Source organism: Drosophila kikkawai, chromosome 2R, assembly GCF_030179895.1.
Source record: "Drosophila kikkawai strain 14028-0561.14 chromosome 2R, DkikHiC1v2, whole genome shotgun sequence".
Taxonomy (NCBI): domain Eukaryota; kingdom Metazoa; phylum Arthropoda; class Insecta; order Diptera; family Drosophilidae; genus Drosophila; species Drosophila kikkawai.
The window spans coordinates 19,615,238-19,637,351 of record NC_091729.1 but is presented as its reverse complement, the minus strand read 5'-3'; the positions used below and the strand labels follow the sequence as shown (position 1 = coordinate 19,637,351).

Sequence of the window (22,114 nt, the reverse complement as noted above, 5' to 3'; positions counted from 1 at the left end):
TTATTTGTGGGTGCTCAAACATCAATTACATATATATACACATATTCAAATATAAATATACCTCGATACATGCGCATAATTCAGATTCGGACACCTAGTAAATTGTCTATATAAAAAGGGAAAACAATATAACAGTGCGAACTCTCTTGGCCACATTTGCTCCTTGTCTTCCTTGTCTCTGTTACATTGTTGCTTGAACTAGTTGTGTTGAGTCCAGGACTCCCGAGTATGTATTTGAGTGTTTTAAAAACATTCGTGGCTCTTCGAAATACAAAATACAAATACAATATATATGTAAAAACTCAAAAACTCAGTGTTACAGCTACTAAGATTGGCGATAAAAAACCGGCGCACTGGTGGAGGATAGCACAACACCGAGGAACAATTGCTTAGACATCTAACATCCATGTACGATATTTACTTATAAAAGAATAGCATCTCCTTTTCCGTTCTCGTGCAAATTTTGGTGCAGACTTATGTATATGTATGTAAATATTGGAAAGTACTAATTTCTCTGTCTGTCGTTTCGTTTTTTGTTTCTCAGTTTTAGCTTTAGTTTTAGTTTCCCTCGTTTTTGTTAGATATTCGTACCAAAGTTAGTTTCAGTCGTGTAGTGGACACATAGGTAAAGCTTTAGTTGCGACCCGGCGTCTGTTCGCAAATGCAAAGACCTTATTATAAAAAGATGAGTAACGCCAAAAGATTGATTGCTGTAGATATATTCCAGCGCACTTGGAATTAATCTTAAAAGCCAGAGAGAAAGACATAATGCATAGATTTTTTTCGATCTTTTAGAAAACATCGATTAAATCAAAAACAAAATTGTTTAAATCGAAAAATAAAAATTCTATGAATTATATAAAATAAATAAAGGTTCAATTAAATTTAAAAAAAATAAACAAAAAAATATTTTCATAACATTTATAAAAAAAACTCAAACTCTATTATTTTAAAACTGAATCGCTGCATCGACAAAATATTTTCCGCTTTTTACGCAATTCAAATGTATTGGCGTTATGCATCTTGTTATTACAAGGTCTTTGGCAAATGTCGTGTGGCCATATACATAGATATAGACACATTCCGATAAATCGTATGCTATGTATGTATATAGTGGACACGTATAAGATGCAATAATTATAATCAGTGGGTTTCGTTAGTACATATATAGTAATTGCTGGATTGTTTTTCTTTTTTTGGGTATATGCGCTATATTCTTCCTCTGCTTCTGCGGTTTTTTGAGTCTCAAATATGCCTCTAAAAATGTAGCTTTTGGAATTCGATTAGTTTCGAGTTGGTTTTTTGTTTTTCCTGATGGCACCGTGTTATTTCATAACGCCACATTTGGTCCGAAAAGTTTTTTTTTAACGTTTATAAATCTCTTAGTCGTTGGAGCGCACCTTGCGCAGCGATCCGCGGTTAAACTTGCAGATGGACTCCAGCAAAGCCGAGCGGGTCACCTCATCGCCCTCTCCATCTCCATCGCCGGCCTCCGTGTCCTCTGCCAGCATGTTCGGTGTGGAAGATTGCCGCTCCACGGGTGCTCCACTCGCCAGCGGAGCCGGAGTAAGCGGTGGGGCTGAAAGGTAAAAAAAAAACAGAAACGAAAGTGAGTCCGGGTGAGTTCCGGGGGCTAGAAAGCTAACAAACTACTGATTTGAAGCTGTGAACGGCTGTTAGATAACTACATTTGAGGCCGGCCAGTGTGGGCTCCTCGGGAGTGCTGTCGGAGCGGTTGAAGGAGTCGGCCGCACTTAACCCTACACCCAGGACCGTGCTGGAGGAGGAAGCTGCTGTTGCTGCTGATGCAGTGGCAGCCACAAGCGACAAGCGTCCATTGTTCGTTTGGAGTGATACTTGCTGCTTTAGCTTCGACTGTTTGTGCTCTAGTTTCTAGACGTAAGCATCGATTCAAATAAACGAAAGAAAGAGAAACCAAAAAGTGTTCGTTAAGTTGCTGTGTGGAAGGGTTGGCAAGATCTACGTGGGAATTGGGGGGAAGGTTGGGCAACTAACTGCTTTCTGCTTGGACTTGCGCTTCTCCTCCTCGGAGCTCATCAGCTCCTGGACGCGCACGATGCGCTTTTGGTTCTTCACCGACTTCTGCTCATCCCGCAGGCGATTCTCGCTCTTGAGGGCCGCCTGCTTCAGCAGCTCCTTGGCGTTCAGGGAAAGCTTAAAGTAGGGCTTCTCCGCATTGGCGGCGCCAGCGCCCTCCGTTGAAGCATATTGCGTGAAGAATCTGTGACCCAGCAGCTGTTCCAGCGTGGGAAGGCCTGCCTTGCAGGCCTCCTTCGACAAAATGCTCTCCAGCAGGCATTCTACAAAAGGTAAAACTTTAATCATTCCGAATTAAAATGAAAGCAGTTCTTGAACTCACTCAAGGCCTCTGGACATTCCGTTATCTGTCGCACAACAGACTCCTGCAACGGATAGCCCATGGTCATTTCGAACAGGACATGCCCAAAGCAGTAGACATCCACCGTCTCCATGGCATGGATCTTACTGTGCTGCACAAAGAAGGGTCTGTAGAACGCCGGAACGCCCACAAGGTAATTCTCAATGTCCAAAAGCTTCACGCAATCGTCCACTATGACTATGTTTCCGGAATGAAGGTGACCTGCGAATGCAAAACCCAAACCTTAAGTTTATGAGATCTGAAATAAGGTAAGTTTGGGAACTTACCGTAGGCGTACCCCTTGGAATGCAAAAATATGAGGGCCTCTAGAATCTGCTTGCCATAGGTGGCCACCTGTTTCATGGAGAGTGCAGTGCGTCCCTTCGGATTGCCATACTTGCTGAGGAAGGGATTCTTTGGCGTGGCCATGCACAGCACATCCTTCAAGGTGCCGTGCTTGTGGAATCTATGGGGACAGGAAACAATTTAGCGAGAGCTTCCTATTAATATTAAGACTCACTTCCTGATCACAAGGCAACCGCTCTCCGTGTGGCCGGCAAAGATGACGGGCTCGATGTGCGGATGCTGCAGACCCATCAGGCTCTTTAGTATCCCACTAATTTCCTTCTCGTCCACAAACTTGTCCGGCCCGTACTCCAACCATTCAGCCACTACCTCTGCACCCGGATCAAGGGTGCCGGCATCGATGGAGTGGCCGCTGCCATTGCTGCTGCTGCCGGAGGCGAAATGCTTGCTCTGGTGCGTCTGGGAGCCGCTCTTGACCAACTGCTTGTGGCTGCTGCTCTTCTCTGGTGGCTTGGGCGTCACCTTGAAGTAGTGCTTTCTGAGGCGCCAGCCTATGGCGCCCATGGTTCCGCCCAAAGCCCACGCCGCATCTGATCGCAGGCAGAGCAAGGCGTTCTGCACGGCATGGTCTGTGGAGGTGAAAAATTGCAGGCAGAAATTAAAGAGAATCCAGAGCAGGAGAGAGAGATCAACGCACCGTGAAAGGACTGCGAGTAACTCTCGGGATCGACAAAGCGCTTGGCTGGCAGCGATGAGGCCAGTATGGGATTCATTAGTACGGCGTTTATGTACACTTGCAGAGCTTGCTTCCGTTCAGCTACGAAATCCGGACGCATGTTACCAAAGATGCGCTTGCGAGGCAGCGGCAGCTCGATGCCGGAGATCCGGAGACACTTGTCCAGCCGGTCGAAGTCATTGTAGCGGCGCAGAACGTTCCACGAGTTCTCCCTGCTGGTGCCCCTCCACACGCGCAGCAGGTATTCCTGCATTAGACACAAACAAACATAAATACATATGTACATGCACGCATACAGACACCGACCGAATGCATGAAATCATCATCAACAATTATTGATTTTTCGCTGGGGGGTCAGCAGCAGCAGGAGCTCTAATCCCTATCTACGTACCGTATGTCCGTCGACCTCCTCGACGGCGGTTATCTCGCAGCTCAGCGTTTGGGTGTCATCAATTGGCAATTTCCGTTCATATCTGCTCGCAAATATGGCCATTGGATTCCTTTGGATACATTTTCACTGATTGCCTCTCGATAAATGTGTGTACATATGTGTGGGTCTCGCTTTGTCCCCACCCTTTTGGACGCGCGGCACGGAGTGTTACGGTGACGCACAGGCTGATTTTGAGTTCCTAACCCAAGCACTGATAATTTAACACACAAAGATTGTCTTTCTTGCTCTGTATTTTTGTTTTTTCGTTCGAGACCCAATGGACCCGCACCAGAAATATTTTTTCACTGTTTACTTATAATCGTTAAACCAGTGTTGCACAGCTTTGCGTTTTTCGTTTGTTATTAGTCAACACCAGCACAGAGTTGACATCCTTAAGTAGCGTTTAAAAGGCTAAATTTCTGGCTAATGAGAATTAGAATAATGTCTTCTATTTTGTATACATTGTAGACTTTAAGATGTTTTTAAATATCTCTGATATGGGCCAAGGTGTTTAGTTTTCCTGGAATGTAGATTAAGCCAACACAAGTTATTACTCACCTGTTTTAGATTTAGCTTGAAACAGTTACATGCGCAGCACTGCCGCGGCCCGATTCGCGAGTTATCGATAACAGGGATGAGCTTGCGTTGTTGTTCTTAGATAGTGCGAAATAAATTGGGAATACATTGAACTCGGCCGAAAACTGTGCAAATCCAACATGGGCATCTCGACGGCGATCCTGCGCAACCAGCTGATGGGCCTGAACAACTTCCCCGGCACGCACAAGGACCAGGCGGACAAGTACCGCCAGCTGCTGAAGACGGTGCTCGCAAACACCGGCCAGGAACTGATCGACGGCCTGCGGCTCTTTGTGGAGGCGATTGTGAACGAGCACGTCAGCTTGGTGATCTCGCGCCAGATCCTCAACGATGTGGGCGTTGAGCTGAGCAAGCTGCCCGACGACCTCTCCAAGCAGCTCTCCCACTTCACCCTGGAGAAGGTTCACCCGCGTGTAATCTCTTTCGAGGAGCAGGTGGCCGGCATTCGGTTCCACCTGGCCAATATCTACGAGCGCAACCAGCAGTGGCGCGAGGCAGCCACGGTACTAGTGGGCATTCCCCTGGAGACGGGCCAGAAGCAGTATTCCGTGGAGTGCAAGCTGGGCACCTATCTGAAGATCGCCCGTCTCTACCTGGAGGACAACGACTCGGTGCAGGCCGAGCTGTTCATCAATCGCGCCTCGCTTCTGCAGGCCGAGACCAACTCCGAGGAGTTGCAAGTGAGTCTTATGTTTTCAACCAGAGTATAAACTTTTCATCATCCACCGGTTTAGGTTCTCTACAAAGTCTGCTATGCCCGTGTCCTGGATTACCGGCGCAAGTTCATCGAGGCCGCCCAGCGCTACAACGAGCTCTCCTACCGCAAGATCGTGGACCAGGGCGAGCGCATGACGGCGCTAAAGAAGGCTCTAATCTGTACAGTTCTCGCCTCCGCCGGCCAACAGCGCTCCCGCATGCTGGCCACTCTCTTCAAGGACGAACGCTGCCAGCATCTGCCGGCCTATGGTATCCTAGAGAAGATGTACTTGGAGCGCATCATTCGGCGCTCTGAGCTGCAAGAGTTCGAGGCCCTGCTGCAGGACCATCAGAAGGCGGCCACGCCCGACGGCTCCTCGATTCTGGACCGGGCCGTCTTCGAGCACAACCTGCTGTCGGCCAGCAAGCTGTACAACAACATCACCTTCGAGGAGCTGGGCGCCCTGCTTGACATACCCGCTGTGAAGGCGGAGAAGATTGCCTCCCAGATGATCACCGAGGGCCGCATGAATGGACACATTGACCAGATCTCGGGCATCGTGCACTTTGAGAACCGCGAACTCCTGCCGCAGTGGGACAGGCAGATACAGTCGCTGTGCTATCAAGTGAATTCCATAATCGAGAAGATAAGTGTGGCCGAGCCCGATTGGCTGGATAACCTGAACTGAACCCGGCTAAGCCTTGGCTACCCCATCCATCTCTGCACCCCTCACCGTCATCACCTTCATCGTCACGAGAAAAAACAGCAAATAGAAGCGCAGCAAATCGGATATTGGCCGCCGCCCTGCGTCTGTGTTAGATTTCATTTTTAATTTATATAAAAAATAAATGAAATTATGTACATTATCGATCCTGTGGAACCAAAAGAATACACAACAAGAGAACACAACCTGGCAGACAGTGCTTTTTTGGAAAAATGTATTGTATATTTTCAGTAACTCGTATAATTCAAAAAGCTCTGTGTGTACAAAGGACGTTTGTTCTTAGACAACTAATGGAATGACTTTAGCATTCGGGGGATACATACATACTCGAATATATGTACACGGTAAGACTACATCCGGGGGCCAAGGATCTACCCATTCCTACAATCCTAACTCCAATCATCATACATAACTAGATTTAGGCTAAACAAATTCAACTAAACAAAATGCACATCATGCAGGGGGGGCTTGAGAAGAGGGGGGGATGGATATGGGATGAACTTAGAGGGGGGAAATTGAACTTAGAACCTAGCGTAGAATCATCCCTGGTTATTACTGGACGAGGAGGTCTCCTCATTCAGCTGCATCTGCGCCAGTGTGCGTACGACCACGCCCCGGTTGACGGGCGTCAGGCCCTGGCAGAGACCAACCACAGCGTCCAGCGCTACGTCGGGGCAGTCCTGGGGATAACAAGAAGGTAAAAGGTCACTAAAAATTTAACCCGAAGATTTATCACTGCTTACCTCGAGCATTTTCGAAATGGTGGAAATAATGGCATCTCGCCTCACGGAGTTTACATTGCGGGAAACAATAGACTCGGCATTGCTCTGCTCCTCATACCAGGCCACCATTTCCTCGTTCTTGTCCCACACATAAGACTGAAAAAGAATCGTTATTTATACATTCAGATATTGCCGGCCTGGGTAATATTTAGTAAGTCTTACCTCTGTGGCTCCCTTCTCCTCCACTAGCCAGCGTCGCAGCATCTGCTTGGCCTGGCCAACGGACAGATTGTCCTGGGCTCGCAGAATCTTCTTGATGTAGGCATCCTCCAGCAGCAGGCGTCGCAGGCGCCAGTAGAGCCAGCGGCGGGAATCGCGCCAGGGCACTATCTCGCTGATGCACTCCTTCTCCAGCATCCGCTCGGGAGTATCGTGCAGGTCGGCAAAGTGAACGGCCACCGTGTGATAGACATGCATCAGCATGGCCAGTCGAGCCTTGATCTTCTCATCCACCTGGGCGGACTTGACCTTGTCGCCAGAAGCCACTGCCTCATCGAACTCCTTCTTAAGCTGTATTTTAACAGAAAAAAATGCAATTAAAAATATTATTACTATAATTAATGGCATTAAAACTTACCGCAATGGTGGTGGCATCCAGGCGATGTATCGTCTTGACCAGATCCTTCTCTTTGTACTTAATCTCCACAATGCCCTCCGGCTCCAGTACTCCTCCTCTTGCCTCCGGATCGGCATAGGTTTCCATGTAGCGCGGGTTGATCAGCGAGTCCAGCACAGCCCAGGCACCACCTCGCAGCTCTGCGTTGGGCGGCAGGTAGATCAGCACCGGCTTCTTGTACTCCCGCAATCCGTCGACGATGTAGGCACCAAACTTGACGATCTGCTCGTACATGTCCTTCATGCCGCCAGAGAAGCCTCTCCAGTTGGCAAACACAATCAGCGGCAGCTCCTCCCGTCCAAAGTCCTTAATGGCCTGCGCCGTTTTGTACGAGGAATCTGGATACCACACCTGACCCGCCTGCTGCAGGGTCTTGGCCTCCGAATCGAGATTGGCAGGATCGGCGGGCATCTCCACCTCCACCGTGCGCGTTTCCACAGCAATTACACCAACGGGCACACCGCCGAGACGGGCACGTCCGGTGACCACTGTCTTGGCCCACGGCGCCATGATTTCGCTCCACGAATCCCGATCAAAGAAGCCATTCTCCCAATCGTTGGCATTCGAGGGATTGACGCGGCCACCTAGCATCCACCGGGGATCGTACGGCGACTTGGTGGGCATGAAGTCCACGGGCCGATCGATGCGATCGCTAGGCAAAATGATGGGCAGGTCGCAGCCAATGTAGGCGGGGATGTACGAGAGCCAGTCGAGGATGGTGTAGACACCGTCCAGATCGATGGCCTCCGTTTTGTGGGTGACGCCGTTGTTGAACATGATTTGGGTGCCGCCCAGTTGGTTGTTTGAGGCGTATACCTTGCGTCCAAGTAGCTGAAAAATGGGTAAGGATAACGTGTATACACTGAACAAATCTATTAAGGGTTTATTATTCAGCAGCTTACCTTGTTAAGCGCGGCATAACCCGTGAGTATAATGTGCGAGTTGTCAATCTGGATGACACGCTGGCCCAGCCGAACGACATAGGAGCCAATACCGATGGTCCGGCAAGTCACCATGGCAATGGTGACAATCTCCTCGTAAGCCTGAGATGTCTCTCCGGCAATGAGACCTGCATAACGCAAGTTTTCCACGCCAAGACCATCATCCTTGCCTATGATATCGGTAATCTTGTAGCGCTGCTCTCCCTCGTCCTCGATCAGAATGGCACGCACCGAGTTCAGGTTGGCCACCTGGGCGTAGTCCTCGGTGGTCAGGTAAAGGTACTTGAAGCCCTTGTCTGGCTCCTCGGGATCCTCCCAGGCGATCTTGAACATGGCCTTTACCTCCTCCGCGAGACCAATGCGAGCTCCACTGTTTACGGAGATGTAAATCTGGAGGGGAATGGAGGATTAGTAAGTTTTAGATTTGGTAACACCAAGAGATATATTTACCCTAGGAACTTTACGTTCGCGAGCCAGCTGGGAGGCCTTGGCGAAGAGCACGTCCTCCTTGATGCCAAAGGAACCAATCAGGTAGGTCAGGTCATTGGCTATGACAATGATCTCACGACCATTTGGATACTCGGGAGTGGCCAAAACAATGCGCCAAGCTACCATGCCGCACTGGAAATATAAAATAATCATGAAAATTACGCTTCAGGACCTTCTAAAGCCCAAACTCACATTGTTTTCACCCGGCAGCCGCTGCATCTCCACCAGACTGTCACCCTCGAGCACCAGTTCCTTGCACTCGATCAGGATCTTGTCTGGGATGCGTATATCCACTGTGGGTCGGGCCTTGGAGAACTCCTTCCAGTGTCGCTCGGTCATCTGGCGGAACATGTCGGGCACATCGTACACATAGGTGGTGCCATTGGACTGCGCCTGGAAGCGTTTCTGCTGCAGGAAGTCTTTGGTCATGTAGGGCGTGGAGATGGGGTGGCCATGCAGGGATCCCTGCTTCTCTCCATACGCCTTGAACTTGATCTGCAGGGGGAGAAATTAATAAGAGTCTTTAAGGAGAAAGGGGTTATTAAGATACTTACAATGCCCGTCTCCGGCTCCGTCTGCTCCGTGTACATGGAGATGTCCAGGAAGTAGCCCGAGTCATTGGCAATGCAAAGTCGCACTGCCTGAGTGGGTGACTGCGGCGACTGACGGATAACCATCTTCAGCTCCGCCTGCAGCACGCGCAGCTTCCATAGACGCGGACCATAGCGCATGATCATTTTGGTCACAGACTCCTCAATCTTGGCCGGGTCCATGATGACGGTGGGTACAAAGTTCAGGAAAATGTGGTTGCAATCAGTGCGCTTAGCGTGCGGGTGCGAGAAGGCCACCTCCAGCTCATCCATAGCCTCCAACAGGACTCGCTCGCCCTCGTTCTGCAGATACTCGAACGAGGCCTCCTTGGTGATCAGGTCCGAGTGCCGGATAATCGAGCGGATAAAGAAGCGATAGTCCGTGACCTCCTGGCCCTTGGACACCTTGGCCTTGCCCAGGTACAGGTGCATCTTTTGGTTGGCCGTGGGCAGAGCCTCCAAGTCGTACGTCTTCATGCGATTCAGTTCCAAATGGAAGGCTGATGCCGGTTCCAGATGCCTATAGATACGATCCTCCGTGAACTTGTCCCGGGCACGATATGTAAAGAACTTGGGGAACTGGCGTTTCTTCAACGCAGCGAAGGTAATCCTACGGATGCGACGCTGGAAGAGCTCCTCGTTGTGCTCCTGACAGTAGTTGCCAAAGATCTGGGCCATCTGGAGGTCATCCATCTCCCCCGTTTCCCTCACGGCCACGCTCACAATGTGAATGGGTTCCGTGGACTTGGCCTCCTCGGCAGCATTGGCCCGGGTCACGGGATCCGACAGCGACACATTAATCGAGGTGCTGTGCCGGCTGTCCGAGATGGAGTCAGCCGCCTCCACAGCCTCTAGGACCTTGGCATTGACCATGGCCGGAGACACAAAGTCCTCCAGCAGATCCAGAATCTCATCCGAGTACATCTCAAAGTGCTCAAAGGAGTCGAAGGCAGCGATGGCACCAGTGCGCACGAACGAGCTGCCCAGAGTCTCGGCTGCCGCATGATCCAGGCCCTCCGGCGAAGACATGCGTGAGAAGAGCCTGTTGGGATGGGCGGTGGGTAGCAGGAACTGGAAGTGCACCAGCGGCAGGCCACCAGAGAGCTCCAGATGCTGCAGGCAGGTCAGCTCGTAGGAGGTGTAGGCTCTCCTCACATAGACCTCTAGAGCGGCATTGCATACAGCCCTGTTGGAGTGGTAGAAGAAGTCGTGCAGGATGTCAAAGATCGACGTCTCCGACAGGATCAGACGCTGCAGGTTCTCCGGGTGGAAGTCATGGCCGTACATGTCCACGGCCGACAGGAAGATCGACTCCATTTGATTATGCCTCAGCTCATAGGCCGGCTGGTGGGCGGCGATCAGAACCTGGCGGGATCGCAACGCCACCCTAGAGTGCTCGGCTCGGTTCAGGGAGGTCAGCTCGCTCAGCGTGTTTGCCAGCTCGTCCGTCAGACCCGGTTCGTTGGCCCACAGATGATCGATGAGCAGCGTAACCAGCAGGTTCTTCTTGGCCACCTGCGAGTGCGAGAATATGGTGTTGACCACCGTCTGCATGTCGTCCTTGTTGTGCTCCCGCACCAATCCCACGCACTTGTCGTAGTGTCCGTGCTGGAACTGCGACTCCACGTCGTAGTACTGGCGCAGCAGCTCGTGCACGGCGGCCTTCATCCTACCGCGAATGCCGTTGCGGTACCGCTGGACCAGCTGGACAATGCTCTGGGTGGTCAGGAAGAAGACATCCCGGTCCGAGCGTTTCTGCAGCGTGGCCGCGTGGCTGTCAATCACGCTGGCTATTTGCTGCGACGGGAACTGGGCCAGCACACTGGTTATGTTCCGCTCGTACAGGGTCATCAGCTTCCGGATCTTCTTCTCCACGGAGATGGGAATGCGTCCCGAAATGGAGGCAATCACCTCCTGCAGCTCCAGCAGCGGCAGCGACGGATCCCGCAGGCTCTGCATGAACCGCTCTATGATGTCCCTCAGCCGCTGGGCATTGAAGGGTTCCGGCAGGCAATAGCCAGCCAGGGTGTTCTCCAGGATGCTCTTGTAGGTGTTGTGCACGCGGTTTAGCTTCTCGGGAACAGGTGCATTCTCCGGCTGGGGGAATTGACCCTTGCAGGGCTGCGCCTTGGTCACCAGCGAGGGATCGTCCAGCTCCAAGTGGCCCAGCAGGGATCCGGCATCCAAAACAGCTCCAGGCCGGCGCACAAACGTCACCGTGCCCGCCTCCTGCGAGGTCAGAGTCATCACCATTTTCATCACCTCGATTTCGGCGTAGGCCTGGCCCTTGGCCACATGGGCACCATCCTCCACAATGAGATTGATGAGCTTGCCGGCAGAGGGACTGCGCAGCAGCGATGGATCGTTCTCCTTCTCGAACACGCACGTCTGGTTGCCAATGACGATGCGGTAGCGATCTACCTCCTCCTTCATGTACGTGGTATAGGAGGCACCCTCGAAGGAGATGAGCAGGCCGCCGTCCGAAAGGCGGTGCACCTCGATCTCCTTGAACGAGCTGTTCATCAGCAGGAAGTACGAGTTGGCACCGCTCTTGGCCGCCTGGACCTTGTAGCGAATGCCATCGTTGATCAGTTCTACGTCCACTACGTTCGTCAGGGTGTTGGCCGCCTGGATCTGTCCCTTCTCCAGCGAGGTCTGGAAGCTAGAGAAGCTCTCGGTTATCTGGCGATCGGCGATGTGCAGGGATCCGCACATAACGCCCAGCAGGATGTCCGGCTTCTCGGACTGCACACGTTCGGCTATCAAGGCGTCCAGCCAGGCGGTGTCGATGCTGTTGTCCAGGAACCGATTCGTCTCCAGCAGGGTGATCAGGTACTCAACTGTGGTACGGAAGTCGCCACGAATGGACAGCTCCTTCAGCGCAATCACAAGGTTCTCGCGAGCCTGCTGGCGATTCTCGCCCCAGGAGAAGCAATGTCCGAACTGAGAGTCCGCGAATTCGTGCAGCCCTCCGCTGGCGGCCACACTGAAGTAGCCCCAGACGTTCTTGCTGGAACGGAAGTTCAGCTCCTGAACGGTGCCCGAGCTGGGCTTGAAGCCCTCATCAGGATTCTCGGAGGTGATGCGGGCGGCGATTACATGGCCAGACGGACGCGGCTTGTTTGGCGGATTCTCAAAGTCGATCACAGATGAGCCCCATGGAGACTCTCCGTACAGGAGTCGGATGTCCTTGAGACGATAGAGGGGAATACCCATACCAATCTGCAGCTGGCAGGCGGGTAGATTCACATCAGCCACCATCTCCGTGCAAGGATGCTCCACCTGAAGACGGGGATTCAGCTCGAGGAAGAAGTAACGACCCTCGGGATCGTACAGATACTCCACCGTGCCGGCGCTCACGTAGCCCACCATCTTGGCCAGACGCACTGCAGCCTTCTCCATGTCCTCGAACACCTCCGGCTGGGCCACAATGGCGGGGGCTTCCTCGATAATCTTTTGATGGCGACGCTGGATGGAGCAGTCACGACCGAACAAGCTGATGGCATTGCCATACTGATCCGCCAGCAGCTGCACCTCCAAGTGCCGGGCTCCCCGGGCCAGCTTCATCACGAAGATGGGTGAGCCGGGCACCTCCGCCTGGACTTGCCGGAACAGGGCGGGGAACTCCTCGGCGGTGTCCACACGACGAATTCCCTTGCCGCCACCGCCCTCAGAGGCCTTGATCATCACCGGAAAGCCTTGAATAAAAAGGATTCATTAATAAAACTTCATGAATAATATTAATTGATCTCTCGACTGGGTTTTCACTTACCAATCTTGTTGACAGCTGCCAGGCCTTGCTCCACATTCGTCACACAGCCGCGGGCGAAGAGCTCGCTGGATATTTTGATCTTCTTGCCGCTGTACTGAGCCTTCAGATCTGAACCGGACCAGGGCAGCGTGGGTATTTCGGCGGTTTGGGCCACAATCGAAGAGGCCACCTTGTCGCCAAGCGCCCACATGGCACGCTCCGGCGGGCCAAGGAACACCAAACCCTCCTTGTTCAGCAGCTCCGGCAGTTTGGGGTTCTCGGAAGCATGACCCCAGCCAGCCCAGACGGCCTGAAATAGGCAGAAATCAGAAAATTGGTTCACAATCAGTTTATGTTGATTCAATAAGTCAAGACCCAAGGACACTGGAGTGGTAGTGGAAGCGGAGTGGAGCGGTAACAATTATGGAGCTTTATGGCTGGGTAAAAATCAATTGTGACGTCATTGCCGCGGATAGCAAAACAAAATAGATAATTCACACTGGGCAACAAGGTGTCTGTCTTGACGTTTGCTAATTAACCTCAGCGCCCTTCTCTACCTTATGTACCTTATAATGGAAAGTAAACACCGAAGAGTGAATTTCCACTACGATGTAAGTGTTTAAAAGGCATATAAATCGGAGTTACGTGTACTTAAGGTTCAGATTGTTATGGGGAGCAGCAGGCGAGGGGGAGCACCTTGATTAAGAAAATAGATTACAGGTGTATGGGGTTTGTTTTGAAAACAATACTTGAATGGCAATTCCTAGATTTATAATTGCTACCTCTCCAAAGATAGCTACTTGAAAAAGGTCTTTACAATGTCTATAAGTTAGCTTCCTTTCTTGTTTTCGATATATCATATCATCATACATCATTCAAAAGAGTGTGTTTGCTACATTTAATAAAAAATTGGACTCCATTAACGACCCATTAAGGATACCTACAAAGTTAGACTTTATATATTCAACAAACTTTGTTGCTTTCAGGTGGAACGTTTTACGTATTATCTTAACTTTGGTTTAAGCCAATCGACACGTAGAATAATAATTAACAAGTGTAAAAGTAAGGACCTTCATGAAAAAAACATTTAAATTGCTAACGAGTGTCGGTGTTAAAACATACAGATAAACTAAGCGATAGCATTACGTACATATATATATATATATTTTATACGATATGCAATTTCGATAATTAGGCAGGGCAGATACACAGTGTCACAGTGTCATAAATAACCCGGCCCTAGACTATTTCGCGCTCTTTGTTGCCCAGTGTAGCCCATACTATCACACACGAGCGCACAAATAGGGGTTCTCCATTGGTATGCCGGGTTGCGATCGCTTGACTTTGACAGTGTGTAAATACGAATCGTACGATGCAGCCGGGGTGGTTGGAGGTGGAACCCACCAAACTAAATAGACACCGAGCGACCACTATGGCAGCGTGGCCCCCAGTTTCCAGATTCCGGACTCACCTGCACTTGAGTGCGGAGTGCAATATCCACAATGAGCTCAACGTTGGCATAGTTGTTGTTGTTAGAACCTCCAGGCACGGGCACATAATGATCGGCCATCTTGATGTACTCGGCATTGGCCTTCAGATCCTCGGGCGTGACCATCACCACAAAGCGCACGGCTCGTTCGTTCTTGAACATCTCGTAGGACCAACGTCGGATGGATCGCATGCACTTGACCGCCGCAATGCCATTGTTGGCAATCAGGACACGATTGATTACCCGGGTGCCGCCGAAGCGCTTCACAAACTCCTCGGTGGTGGCGATGTGAAAGTCACGATCCTGATGGCGATCCTGGCCCAGGCCAGTGCCCCGGGACATGCTCGGTCTGGAAGAGGTCAAGGGAAATTAATATATAAATATCTTAGAATTTATCAGATAATGATTTTAACTAGCTTTTAGTTAAATAAATATTAAATTAAGTTTTCGGTAGATTCTATGGGTAAAAAATAAAATCATCTAATTGTTAATCTAATGCAAATAAAATAAGGATATTAAAGCTTAAGAAGAGGCATTTAAAAACAATTAACAATTAACTCTGAGAAGCCCCCAGCTCCACATTTTGCTGATCAGTGTAAATAATGGCGTGATGCGACAGGTGGAGAGAATAGCGAGGGGCGGGCAATGAGCTTGAAGATTTGACAAAACCGGTTTCGGATCTCTTTCCCTCCGATCTAAAGTTCTTGCACATAATTCTCCTTTGTTTACAACTTGTCAACGAATCTCGTTTTGCAATATAAACATATAATCGTTCGTAACTGATAAATACAGGGGGTTAGGGGCGATTTACTTTAGGGTTCCCACCGGGGGTCCGGGCACGGCGAGCAGAGATGACGACAACGACGCCTGGTTGTTGTTGTTGATGTTGGCACTGTGATTGCTGATGCTGGCACTCATCTCGCCATTGTTATTGGCCTCATCCTGGCCACAATCGACGGCCACAAAGTGGGGTATTACCGGATCCGACGAAGATCCCGTTCCCGATCCCGATCCGGATGCCGTGGCATTATCCTCACCGGACTCAACAAGTACGAAACGCTTGCTGGCGCGACGCTTTAACATTCTAAATAGCTCCACGAGGGCCAATAGCATCCAAGGGGCAAAGTCAAGGCGGGGAATGATATCGGATCGTAATGGATCGTATCTTTATCTGTATCTGTATATGTATCCGTATCTGTGGCGTTGGGGGATCGGCTCCTCGCAATTATGCAAGTGTGACTAATAAGCGGGGCCGCCGCACTCACAATATTTTAATGCCACACTGCACCACTTTCACCGCGCTCGGCGTTCGCTGGCCGAAAAAAAATACAAAAATCAATGTCGAACGATATCCGCACACGCGAGAAACTTATTTGGGCAGCGGGTCTGGGGCTTCTGGCTTCGTACTTCTGGGAATATCACGGAATGCGGAATGCGGACCGACGGAGCCGACGATTGCCTGGGAACTGAACCTCGGAGCGGGCCAAAAACACGCTGGTGTTGGCCATCATTGCTCATACGCCGCATAGTACGGCAAAACGGAGAGACTCACAGAAAAAGAGAGAGAGAGAGAGAGAGAGAGAGTCGCTGGCGAAACAAGTTTTGACACATTATGAATGAAAACAAAATGCGGCGTCCCCATACGAAGACACCGACATCGACATTCTCTCTACTTCTCTCCGATGGCTTCTCTGTATGTTTGCGCAGAGCGCGAAAAAAGTTCTCAGAAAGCTGAGACTGGCTCTCACTCGCACACATGGCCCAGAGCTTTGCGCTGTCTCTGTTCCCTAAACTCACGCGATTTGTTTGGCGGCAACGGGCGTTGTTTGTCTGTGACGTAGTCACCTGTTCATTGTTTTGGTAGCGTTACACAGGCAGAAAAATGTTTACATAGGGCAGGTAATAAAGTTATTTCATTAATTTAACTTTTGATTAAAGTTTTATGGTACTTAATTCTTGTACAAGCAGTGTTTTCTAAGGTTCAGTTTTAATATTGTGGCTAAATCTGGTAATTAGCTATGTTTTCCAAACAATACTTTACTGCCTGGATCTTTGTTAACTGATTAATATTTAAAAACTTATTTTTAGACAAATTTATTGGTAACATCTTCAGTACTCATTAGGCTCCCTAATCTAACGCCTAATTGATATCTTTCTTAAGAACTTTCATTCAACAAAATACTTTCAATGTAAGTAGATATCCCTGGTGCTCACCTCAATCGCTTGCGTCGCTCCGAAATATCGCCATTCTGCCGAATGTCGCTCTGCATTTTCTGGGGGAACTCGTCGCAGGCCTCACCCGCCTCGGCAGCCTTCTCGTCGATCTCATCACCCACCTGTTGAATGTAATAAAGATTTAAGTATCACAGAGTGCTCACTATATGATATATATATGAGTTGACATTACCAGGAAGCTGGGACGCTCGCCCTCCGCGTTTTGGGTTGCCGTCTCATTCGACGTCGCCTCATTTGTTTCGCTCATCTTGCTTATATTTATGTCAAAGCTATTGTTGTTCTTGCTGCAAAGGTTGTTGTTGTTGTTCTGATGGCAGGTAATGCGAATGTTGTCGGTATTGAGATCGGTCAATACGTTATCCTTTAGCTGCTCGCACAGCTCCTCCACCTCGGACTTTAGACTCTCGCTGGAAAACTTGACCTTCTTGATGCCGCCGACCTTGGTATATCGCTTGTCGCCCGCCTTTATCGCCGATGGTGCTTTGGTTGCGGATGTTTCTGCTCCTGCCTCTAAGGGATTGGGTTTGGTTGTGGTTGTTGTTGTTGTGGCTGTAGCTGCAATCACGCTGGAGCTGTCTGTAATCACAATAATACGCAAGTTAATCACAGGTTAATCTCAAGTGCGAGCTATAGAGTCTAATTCAATTGGGTTATCAGCTAAGGTGTGTGCGATTTTTGTGTGCCCTTCAAGTGTGTTTCGAGTGTGTGTGTGTGCGTTGCTTTTTAACAAAGTTGTGGGATTCTTACGATTGCTGGGGTCGCTGTCGCTGTCGCTAGCTGCTTCTGCTGCGTCGGTGGCTGTGCCTGCCGATGGGACGACGACGGGCTTGAATCTTTTCTGGCCGCGGCCAAAGATCAATGTCAAGAGGAAAGCGAGAAAAGCAGCCAGAGTGGTGCCGAAAAGTGTGATCAACATCGGCTATGTCCAAAAAGCTGCTTTAAATCAGGTGAATTTAAATCGGATTAGATAATCTTGCAGCCCAGGTGGACTGTCTGTCGTCCGTCTGACTTTAAATATGTTACATTAGCGGAGCAGTGAAAGCACAACTCTACGGACGGACGCAGGCATTCGGTTTGGTTTGGTTTCGTTTTGGGCATTTTTCAAGTTCAAAAACCTTGCCACGAATTTGTGGGCCAAATCGGCGAAACAAAACAAAATCAAAATGCTAATCTATGCATAAACTAGTTGGCCAGAGATACAATTAAGAAACCCAAAAATAAAACGTTGCCAGGTCAATGAAGCTACACAGATAAGAAATAATAATAATAAAGAAACCGAGATACTCTATCTGAAGTACAAAATCAGCCAGAAGAAAACTTTACTGATAAAACAATACATTATGGAGAGTGATGATTTAATGAATATAGTTAATTGTTTTCCTATTAAAGAGTAGATACTTTTATATCAAAGGTAAACTTTATATTATGTTAGTTTAAAATAATCAATGTCAGATCTTAGCTTAGAATCAAATCGAACAAGTACTATATAGCAACGATTATACGAATGCATAATACTATACAAAAATACAGAAGCTCAAAGTCATACCGACTGGGTCAAAAGCCAAAGATTGGCGCGCTAATGATCGGCCCAAGTCCCAACTAATAATACCCTTTGGTAGGGTGACGATACAACTTGAAACTACGAAAATGATTTTCGGTTATCGGGGGTACAATGTGCAGAGCATTAAAATTTTAAAACAAAACGCAGACGAGTGGGAAAGGAAAATGAAAAAAACACAAGCTGACAGAAGACAGAAAAAACCCCCAGCTGGTATGTGGAAATGCAAATTGGCTGCGCCAGTAGTAGAAGAGGTCAATGATTTGGCATTACAATATGTAAGTGTGCCAGCAGCGGGGGCTTCGAAAGGCATGGAAGGGCGAATTAGAGACCAGGGAATTGATCTCCGAGTGTTACATAACACCTGTGCTGGAGCTTAACACGGAAATCCCGCCACGATCCAGGATTTCGTATCGAATTTGATCCAACAGGTGCGCGGACTGGAATCGCTTTATAAACACTCACTAACCACTGGGAGTCGTATGTTTTTCTATGACCAGCAATCTGATACGATAAGAACCACCACTCGCATCTGTTTGGCGTTACTTAATAATAGCCAAAAAGTACTAAAAACTTATTGTAACTGCGCGATTATCTTTGGGAACAACACTCCACGGGGCCTTGACTAGGTTTTATGATTGGGCACGCCCTATATAGTGTCTCTTTAGCTAAGTTTTACGTTTATGTTGGATCTCGCTTTACCACTCTGCGTGTGCCTCTGTGTCTAGTTTCTTAGTTTCGTGGACGAGGTCGGATCGTTTCGGATCGGATTCAACTTCCTAGACTGGTTCCGCACGATTGCTAGGTGGCTACTGCAGTGACCGACGCTTGGAACTCAACTGGGCCATGCTCGGCCAGCAAGCACTATCGATGCCTGGACGTCGTCGTCGCCGGCGTAGCGCCGACTTCGCCGTCGTCACTATCAATATCAACTATAGCCATATACATATGTATATGGTAGCTGTGACTAGGGCTCTGTATGAGTGTACTGTGGTGCGTGTACAGGTTGTTGCGCTCGTATGTTAATCGCCAGCGGGTCTCGCGGGTCGCCAAGCCAATTGTTGTTGCAGGTGCCGCCGAGTGCACGGAAATAATACATGTACAATTGAACCTCACTAATACGAACAACTCGAATTAAGCTGGGAAATCTCTGAGGGATCTGAAAACATTAAAGTAAGGTGTGCTTGTCCCGCGGTCGCAGTATCAGTTTAATTGAGAAGATTTTGTGGAAGTGATCTGTGTGGATCCAGCAAAGTTTGAATATCACAGATATTATGCGAATCTTCTACAACGATATATATAAAACCTGTTGAATGCTTGGGTAGGTCAGCACTGGATATTGATAAAGATCTTTTGAAGCGGAAAAAAACAATTTTTTTTTCAATGATTATGTTAAAAAAAAGCCTTTCAAAATAATCCTATAATATAAATATCAATATATTTTATTTAAACATCGCTTATTTCGAGGTTTTACTGTTTGCTAAAAGGCCCATTCTTGTTGCTAATTGATAACGGAGCTTGCACTTGCGATAACACCGATAAATCGATGGCGATCAGCTGTTGACAACCGGCCTGGCATCTGTGTGTCTCCCCCACTTCCGATCTCTATCTCTCTGTATCTCCTCTCTCGCGTCGGCTCTCTCTTAACTGTATCTGTGCCATTGTGGGAGCTTTCAATGTCAAGGTCGCTGTTGCCGTCGTTATTGTTGCTGTTTCACCTGGATTTAATCTGACTGTTGACCCATCCACTGACGGTAGTGCACTCAGGGCACAAAAAAACAATAACAACAATGATAATTTCTCAATTTGCTGTCGTAAGTGGCAAGCGATGCTGATTAGGGTTAAATGGGCAGCGAAAAAGGCCTGAAATTGATTAGAGCAGCGATGCACTTGAAATGGTATAATGAATAACGGGATTCAGTTTGCGCTGCCACGAACAGAACACGCGAATCCCGCTGATTTGTTTTCATTTTTCCATCGCCGATCACAGTGGCATCAGCAGAGGTTTTTTAAAAGTCATAAAAGAAATTCCCGCCGCGACGCCCGGCTTTAATCTCAGATAACTGTGGAAGTCGACTGAAAAATCTTCCGATTTTGGCATTGGCCTTGGCGACCGATTATGATTAATACTTAACAGTGACGGCGACGGGCGGGGCGGACGGGTCCCGCCGAATCTTTCACGGGCATCTTATCGCACGGAAACTTTTTGTGTGTTTTGCTCCTCGATTTGGCACATATTATTCATGTTTGGCGCGTGGCCAGGCAGAATCAGGCGTCTACTGATATCGGTTCCAAATAATAACAATAGAACCGAAAGTCGGTCGCGTGTGAGACGCCTGATTTCGATGGGCTTATCTCAGGGATTTCTACACGGGCAGAAACAAGCTTCTCTACCAGGTGGTTCTATAAAAAGAACTAAAGCAAAATGTTGCTGGGAAGTATCTAGTAATTTTAAATTCGAAAGGGAATTTAAACTAACCTGTTTCCGGGATTACTACACAAAAAATAATCTGGCAAGATGTTCTATAAAAGTATCTTTGTGATTTCTACACAGAAAAAAAAACACATTTGGATTTAAACTCAATTTAAATTTACCAAAGATTTAAATTAACTTTTCTCTGTGACAATTTCTTATCTAATAATTTTTAAAATTAAAAATCTATTTATATTTCCACAGAAAATAACTTACTAATTTTTGGAAAAAATATGTAGATAAGGAAATATCTACGGAGAATCAGTAAATGATAGTTTTAATTTATCTTGGCTTTAAAATTATGAAATTATGAAAAAAGAAATTGGTTTAATAAAACATATGAATCATTTAAATGGAACAGTATTATGACATATGTTTTAACTTCATTAATATTAATAAGATATTAAAAAATTTGTGTACAAAATAGCTTCTACCAAAAAATATGCTGCATACTCAATCTACAAAGGACTTTTTCTTTCTGTGCACTTTTTCTCTAGAGATGCACAATCTTCAATTTATTTATTATTAGGTAATTGAAGCCGGCTGACTCACACACACACTGGCAGATATGCTGCTGACTCGCCCACACGCTCTCACACATACACACATACATACATACGTCACGGGCATCGCGCGATGTGTAAAATCCAATAGGAATCAAGGTCAGTAACGAGTGAGAGACGGATTGCGAGAGAACCCGTGGTAGAGAGCGCGGAAGAAAGGCGAGCATATTGAAGACGAAAAAAATATGCTGCCCATTGCACTTTGATGTGGGATTCCGCCCTTTAGCCAACAAATTCAAATGATAAACAAACACGGGTCCCGATCTATGCTGTAGACGGCGCTATTAGCGAGGTGAACAACCCCACTCATTTGCATACATGCGAATCAGGCTGTAATTAGCCGTTCGGCGCTTAGATTACCGCACTTACTCTTCTCCATCGTATTGCGCTTCGCACGTTTCTTTCTGTTGGCAATTTTGTTGTCTATAACTGTTCTTTTTCCGGGTGCAAAACTGTCTTCTCTCTCTGTCACTGCTTTTCCGGCTTTGATATCCCGATTCGCGGATATTCAGGGATCCCAGGCGGTATGATAGGTGTGTTCGACCGTTCCAGTTACCGCGACACCAGCAAATTACCATACAAAATAGTTTATTTTCGTTTCAAGACGTTGAAATAAGAAATTGTTCATTAGTGTGACTGTTTCTATATTTGCTACTAAAGCGTTAGCGCCTCGTCAAAGTTGACCGAAAAACCACACTTGTCCACACTTGCTCAGCGCGGGAAATCAGTTCTCTTTGAT

At 48.2% G+C, this 22,114-nt stretch overlaps 3 protein-coding genes across 7 annotated transcripts; 1 reads left to right on the top strand and 2 right to left on the bottom strand.

Annotated features, from left to right (window-relative positions):
• Positions 1 to 1,182: 1,182 nt before the first annotated feature.
• LOC108076641 (PX domain-containing protein kinase-like protein) lies at positions 1,183 to 4,214 on the bottom strand. 2 transcript variants are annotated; one of them, XM_017169571.3, is made up of 8 exons: positions 3,832 to 4,213; positions 3,402 to 3,687; positions 2,919 to 3,333; positions 2,686 to 2,864; positions 2,381 to 2,620; positions 2,017 to 2,321; positions 1,689 to 1,893; positions 1,183 to 1,579 (listed from the first exon to the last, which is right to left on the bottom strand). In XM_017169571.3, exons 1-8 carry the CDS (start codon positions 3,931 to 3,933, stop codon positions 1,383 to 1,385), a joined length of 1,929 nt encoding a protein of 642 aa, XP_017025060.1. In that variant the 5' UTR covers positions 3,934 to 4,213; the 3' UTR covers positions 1,183 to 1,382. The 2 variants fall into 2 exon arrangements, with proteins under 2 accessions (XP_017025060.1, XP_017025061.1); XM_017169572.3 differs by lacking the exon at positions 1,689 to 1,893 and having other exon boundaries at positions 3,832 to 4,214.
• A 248-nt stretch (positions 4,215 to 4,462) lies between these two features.
• On the top strand, positions 4,463 to 6,030 carry CSN4 (COP9 signalosome subunit 4). Its single transcript, XM_017169573.3, has 2 exons — positions 4,463 to 5,147; positions 5,202 to 6,030. Exons 1-2 carry the CDS (start codon positions 4,587 to 4,589, stop codon positions 5,850 to 5,852), a joined length of 1,212 nt encoding a protein of 403 aa, XP_017025062.1. The 5' UTR covers positions 4,463 to 4,586; the 3' UTR covers positions 5,853 to 6,030.
• Positions 6,031 to 6,085: 55 nt separating this feature from the next.
• On the bottom strand, positions 6,086 to 22,006 carry ACC (acetyl-CoA carboxylase). 4 transcript variants are annotated; one of them, XM_070284605.1, is made up of 14 exons: positions 19,042 to 19,174; positions 17,529 to 17,717; positions 16,954 to 17,357; positions 16,761 to 16,882; positions 14,529 to 14,895; positions 13,079 to 13,367; positions 9,271 to 13,004; positions 8,909 to 9,211; positions 8,678 to 8,848; positions 8,189 to 8,617; positions 7,248 to 8,117; positions 6,833 to 7,180; positions 6,632 to 6,766; positions 6,086 to 6,568 (listed from the first exon to the last, which is right to left on the bottom strand). In XM_070284605.1, exons 2-14 carry the CDS (start codon positions 17,695 to 17,697, stop codon positions 6,428 to 6,430), a joined length of 7,482 nt encoding a protein of 2,493 aa, XP_070140706.1. In that variant the 5' UTR covers positions 17,698 to 17,717; positions 19,042 to 19,174; the 3' UTR covers positions 6,086 to 6,427. The 4 variants fall into 4 exon arrangements, with proteins under 4 accessions (XP_070140706.1, XP_017025054.1, XP_070140707.1 ...); XM_017169565.3 differs by having other exon boundaries at positions 17,529 to 17,714; XM_070284606.1 differs by lacking the exons at positions 17,529 to 17,717; positions 19,042 to 19,174 and adding an exon at positions 21,745 to 22,006.
• Between the last annotated feature and the right edge of the window lie 108 nt (positions 22,007 to 22,114).